The 6,320-nt window shown below is 43.9% G+C and overlaps 1 protein-coding gene across 1 annotated transcript in view; it reads left to right on the top strand.

Moving 5' to 3' along the window:
• Window positions 1-3,118, top strand: part of CFDP1 (craniofacial development protein 1) — a 13,330-nt gene extending 10,212 nt beyond the window's left edge. Inside the window, exons 6-7 of the mRNA XM_042480763.1 lie at window positions 982-1,140; window positions 2,395-3,118. Of these exons, the coding sequence (XP_042336697.1) occupies window positions 982-1,140; window positions 2,395-2,485 (250 nt within the window). The 3' untranslated portion in view covers window positions 2,486-3,118. The remainder of the gene's footprint in view (window positions 1-981; window positions 1,141-2,394) is intronic.
• The last annotated feature ends 3,202 nt before the right edge of the window (window positions 3,119-6,320 follow it).

The following is a 6,320-nucleotide window of genomic DNA, read 5'->3' as shown; positions in this document are numbered from 1 at the left end:
TCCCAGCGTCTCAGAACGGCCCAGGATTGGCAGAGAAGAAGTTATTCCAGGAATGCAAATAAATGGCCGAGCCGGAGGCTTTGCTGCTGGTGGGTCCTGCAACTTTGCATCTGCATTTCCTCATCTTCCATGATTGATTTTCAGCCTCCCATCTGTTATCGCTTAAGGGGCGAGATTTCCCACTGTGCAAATGGCAGCGCTGATGGTTCTTTCCCAGGGTTCTGCTTCATTGTAAGACCACTGGTGCCAGAGGAATTGGCATGAAAAAGCCCAGCGACGTTTGGCAAGCACTGGGCAGTTCAGTTTTGGTGAGAGCCAAGGAACGGCACTTGGTGACTGGAGAGACTTGGCTTTCAGACCTCTCAAAAGCCAAGTATTTCATCTTTTTCTTAAGACTCTCCTCCTCGGAGCTCAAAACTAGCACATCAGCAACATGATGCTAGAACTGGGGCAATTGAAACCTTGCATTTTGTTTTTTTATTATGTATTTGCTTGTTTTTATTAAAATATTTATATCCCTCCCACTCTATACTTTTCAGAGATGAAAGGAAAGTTACACAACACATATAGTTTCATGGTTCACAGATCATTCTCTAATTCTCTTAATTTATTTTTATTAAGGTTTTATCAAAACCACTAGCAGTATTTAACAATCAAACAATATAGTAACATGAATGTGCTTCCAGCTTAGCAAAGAAAAGAGTTCTGTAAGCATTATTTGCATGTCGTTTGTTACCATGTTGGGGCATCGATCGGAATATCTTTCCGTAAACTCACATGTTGCGCTGGTAGTTGGATCGCAGCTCATTCTCTTAACTGCTATCTTGTAGCAGTTGTTGTGACTATGAGGGCTTGGCCTAACCTGTGAAAATTTCAGCTGTGGGCAGAGCCCTTCATAGATGACAGATTCTGAAGAAGGATTATTTCCCAGGGGAGGCCTGTCAACTTACCATCCTTGAAATGTGCCTTCTTTTCTGGCAGGGTGAAGCGGCCCAGCGGCCTTAACAACCTCCTGGGGAAGATCGGCGCAAAGAAGCAGAAGATGAGCACGCTGGAGAAATCCAAGCTGGACTGGGAAAGCTTCAAAGAACAGGAAGGCATCTCTGATGAACTGGCCATCCATAACCGAGGGAAAGAAGGGTAAGAGGAAGGACCGCTTCCAGGGAACCTTGCATTTGGTGCTTCTCACCTTTTCTGAAGTCTTGTCAGTAAAACCCGGATGGAGATGTTTGGCCCACAGGTCACAAACTCCCACTGTGGCCCTCCCAAGTCCCATAGACCTTCTCCAATGCCCTCCATCCCTCTTCCCTCCCCATTTATTTTACCTAAAACATCCTTTTGTAGAAGCAATGTGGATGGTCAGTTCTCTAGAGACCAGGATTCAAATCCCAGCTCGGCCATAGAAACCCACTAAGTGACTTGGGCAAGTCACACATTCTCAGTCTCAGAGGATCACTTCCTATTTTGAGGGAAAACAGAAACTTTTTGGTAAAAAAAAAAAAGCCTGGGTGCATGACATTATATTTAGAGAGGAAATCATTCCTCTTTACAGAGACTTTGGAGAGGGCACCATTTATCATTTTAGGGATTTTTATTTCAGGGTTGGTACGCAAAGGTCCAGGAGAGGCCAGAAATTGTGGCTTCTCAATCTTTTCTAATGGCGTGAAGCAGACAGCCACTTTCTGGCACTGCAAGTCCCAGGGACCAGTTTGTGTGCACAAACCGTGAGTTAGACAGCTAATTTCTGGGACCAGGACTGTATTTTGTTCTGGCCTGGCCTGCTTTTGCAAATGAAGGTTGGAGGAGGATGGAACTGCACCCCCATGGGTTGTATAACTGTATCTCATTGTGGCATTATATATAGGATGAGACCCATGAGAAATGCTCTCTTAGGTTTTGGCACTGAGTCTGGCATCAAGTAGGGCAGACCTTGTGAGAGCTCTTGGGATGTTAGTGGGTTAAGGGAGCACAGGATGGTTATTGATGGCCTTGTGGGTGTTGCATGGCATCCCACCAAGGGCATAATGAAGAGGCAGTGCAAGGGTCCATTAAAAATGCATCTGGCTTCATTATTTCAAAATTAATTATAGGTCATAATTAGCTGAGCAATTTGGGTTATGTTGAAAAGGTCTGGAGGAGGATTGGGCTCCACCTGATGCTGCTTCCCATCCCAGTCTTCACCTGTATAGAAGGATTTGCCTGTGGGTGGGTGAGGATTTGCTGGCCCCTTAGGAACAACAAGGTCCCTTAGTGAAAGCTACCTGATAGCTAAGCAGAGGGACCCCAAAGCAAAAGTGGATGGCATACCTTTTTAAGATTTCTCCTACTGGTTCCAAACTTTGATTCCCAGCTGGCTCTGCTTGCAAGTGATGTCCTGCCTCCTTTCTCCTGCAGGTACTTGGAGAGGAAAGCTTTTCTGGAAAGGGTTGACCACCGGCAGTTTGAGATCGAACGGGACATCCGCCTGAGCAACATGAAACCCTGAAGCTGCTGTAGAGCCTGACTTTAATCACACCTCCCATCTGGCTGTCCCCCAGAAGACAGTAACTCTGTGACCTGTATGGATTTTCATTTTCACCATAAAAGTTGATAGGTGAATCACGGTGGCAGATAGGTTTACCTGCCGAGGGGCAGCAGCGTGTGCACATCAACCCATATACACCTGGGTACTTGCCCAAGATGGGGCAGACAGGGCTGTTTTCCAGTTCTCCGTGCCCACGGTAGTTAGGATGAATGAGTTGGATGGTGCGTCGTGGAATTAGCGCCCTTGCTTGCTTGCGCCCACCAACTGGGCGCTGGTTCCATTGGCCATCAGTCCTGGGACCCCAACAGTTTTGGGCTCGTCGCCTGACCTCCTTCTCCAGGGGAAAGATTTTCTTAAGGACCCTGCATTGGAATCAAGACAATGGTAAGCAAAGTGTTAAACCAGCCAGCTTGCTTTTGGCACAAGTTTCTCTAAAGTCCACTCAAGTCCTCAATGTGAGCTTTTCCTGAGTCCTCCTAAGTTACTCACATCATGCTCTCTGCAGGACCGTCGAGAGAAGCAGGAGCATGCATGTGCAGGAGGCCAGCTCCCCCGAACCTTTTCCCTCCTCTTTTAATAAAGTGTTGAAATCCATTTTGTTGGTGTGTCGGTCCTCACAAAATAGGCAGACCCCAGACCAGATTGTCCCTCTTCCCGAAGCTAAAAGTAGCTGCTCCCTTGAGATAGAATACATCCTCACAACCCTGACTCATCTCACATGGCAAGAAGACACATCTCAAAAGCTTGGATCTGTCTTACCAGAGTCCTCAAAGTACCTTTCAGAGCATTTTCTTTATATAATTTCCAACAGAGATGCACTCGGGGTCCTTGGAAGGATACAGCAGACTTGCTGTTCTCACTGGGCAATTATTTATATGTCTCTGTGTGCATGCTGCAGGGATGTCAGTCTTCATGTATATCAATCTCATAGGCAAGAAAGAAATATTTTAGCATTTTTCTCCTGCACAAAAAATCCTCAAAACTTGCACATCCCTCAAGGACCATTTGCAGGGAGCGCGGTTTGTGTAGAGAGAATGGCTTTTCTATGCAGAAATGTGATTTTCTGCACAGAGAAATTTTTGGAGACTCAGTCCTGAACTACAAAGATCCTTGTCTGTTCAGGATTCTCAGTAACTGCCGGCCCTTTGTTTAACACTTGCCTTATTGGATTCATTTATTTTTACGACTTGGACCATTTTGCCTCATCGTGAACACATTGCAGAAAAGCGTCTGAGGAAATTTATAAATAGATATGTTAAATTCTCCCAGCTCTGAAAGTGAGAGCAGGGTCTCCTTCCACCTCATCATTGTGCTTGAGCTGGCCTTCTTGACTTGCCAAAGCCTCTTCCAAGCAAACCCAGGATATGTTTCCAATCGGCAGGAGCTGCCACGTCACATCTGCCTTGCGCATTGTACATTAGCAGCCCTTGCAATGGGGCAGGCTACAGTTTGAAAGTCTCTCTTTATGAACAGCCAGATATCAGTGAACTAACTTTGCAATTATAGAAGCATAATTAAGTTATATTACAGCTGTAGTTCACGAAAGAGAACCATGGAGTTAGAAAAAACTGCAAAGACCATGCTAAAGTACTCTTGAGTAATAGCCCTCCAACCTCTGTCTAAAGATCTCTAATATCTCTTAATAGTAATAGTAATATTTATTTCTCGCCCGCCTCGAATCTTTGCAAGCGCAACATATAACAAATGGTACAACATCAATAAAAACACATAAAATGGCTTAAACACTGCTAAAACACATAAACAGGGACACATTAAAATCACCCAGCATAAATTAATGTATCCTAATTTAAAATTCATTGTTAAAGACCTATAAAGTAAGCAGCCAGCGTATTGTAGTGGTTTGAGTGTTGGATTACAAAGGTAAATACGAATGGAAAGCATTAATTTCTAATGTCGGGGACAGGAAGAGAATTTTCTAATGATGTTGTTGTTGATGATGCACTTTTATACTGGAACTCAAAAGTAATTCAGGTAGCCATGCCATTGATTTCACCTGAGCGATGCCAGCTTCAGTTGCTGTTGGCTTTTTATTGGCAGAGGCAAAGAGTATCAGCTTCACCCTGAAAAAGGAACCGCTGCCCGGCATGAAACCCCTTCTTTCCATTTTCTTTCTATTTTCTTTCTTAGAAAGGCACATTTTACTATTGAGAACCAAAGCTGTTGTTGATTAATTGGAGCAATTAAATCAGTGCAAGCAGGGAGGCCCTTCTTCGCTTTAGTCTTGATTTTCTCTCTTTCTCGGCTTGCTTCAGGAATGTCAGAATCTGGAAAACTTGCTTGACGCGTTGGCAACGTAAATACTGCAGGACTTGGCCGCGTTGCACTGGGTTTCCTTCCCAGAGAGGCAGATTTCATGCAGTTTCCCAAATAGTGATATCTCTAGCACAGACTCTTTGCCATCCCAACCAGGTGCTCTGCAGATGTGCTGCTATAGGGCTCCCATTATCCCCAGCCATAATGGGAAAGTTGGGAAGGACTGGTTTCTTTTATGAATTAAAATATATGAATATATACTCCGATATCAGAGGACCTCAGGGAGGCACACAAGCAAAAGCCATTTAAACATGCTAGATGGATAAACTATTAAAGTGTTATCACAGGAATGAATTTGCAGAGCAGTAGAAGACATGGGATCTTGGAGATGTCTCATCCATAGGGTTGCCATGAGTCGGGGATGACTTAAAGGCAGTTAACAACATATCCATAGTATCCATAGTGACATTATCAGTCATCCACATTGCCAAACCTTTGGGGAATGAGCAATCTTAGTGACCTGCCACCTTCTGAAGCTGGCTGCTACAATGGAAGAGCTGCAAAATTAAAAAATGCATTGATGGTTTTGCGCAACAGGAACGAGTGCAACAGTGAAATGCATATGATGCCTTGTGACACATTTATCCTAATAAAATTCCATTTTCATAGCCTTGTGCCTCAAGTTTCCATGTCCTGGGTTTCCATCAGAATGTTAAAAAGCTATCCAATATGCCAAAACATGTCTCCCAAATGTGTTCAGCCCCTTGGAAAACTCCTTTAAAGTTTGGTTTAAAACTCAGTGCAGGATCTTCATCCCCCTGACATGGAAGCTACACACAGAGAGACATTTTTACCTCTTTATTTAATGGGGATCAGGAATGGAAGAACTTTGGGACTCGTCCCCAAAGTGCCACTTAGTTTGTATAACTTAAAAGTTTGAATCCCAGAGACTGGAGGAATTCAAAAAGCACCCAGAGCTCTTCTCCTTCTAAAAAATAGGGAAAGAAGAATGTGGCTCAAGGAAATTACGGTCATGTTAACTGGGCTCCTTTATCCGGGGAGATTGTAGGACGAACACGAAAACAATTAATTGCCGGGTGCCCAGAGGGAAATTAAATGATTAAAGGCTGCCAGCGTGCTTTTATTAGGAGCTAATCATGCCAGGCCAGCCTAGTTTCCTCCTTTGATAAAATAATTGGTTCACTAGACAAGGGAGAAGCAGCTTGTGTCAAGAGCAAACTTCCCTAAAGCGAATCCAGCGTGAAAGTCTCACAACAAAGTGCCAAGCGATGAAGGCCAAAGGAGGAGAGCACAGAACAAGGTTGTGAGACAAATGCGACCGAAAATGTTCAGACTTGAAAGTCAAAGGGAACTGTAATACAGATATCACATTATGTACTGTGTATCTGCAGATTTTTAAATTTCAAAAAGCAAACCTTGATTTTTCCATTTTATATAGGAGAACCATTTTACTATGTCATTGTATTAGTGGGACTTGAGCATCCACAGATTTTGCTATCCA

The sequence above is a fragment of the Sceloporus undulatus genome, chromosome 8 (genome assembly GCF_019175285.1).
Source record: "Sceloporus undulatus isolate JIND9_A2432 ecotype Alabama chromosome 8, SceUnd_v1.1, whole genome shotgun sequence".
In the NCBI taxonomy this organism is placed as follows: domain Eukaryota; kingdom Metazoa; phylum Chordata; class Lepidosauria; order Squamata; family Phrynosomatidae; genus Sceloporus; species Sceloporus undulatus.
This window is presented reverse-complemented; position numbering and strand designations above follow the sequence as displayed.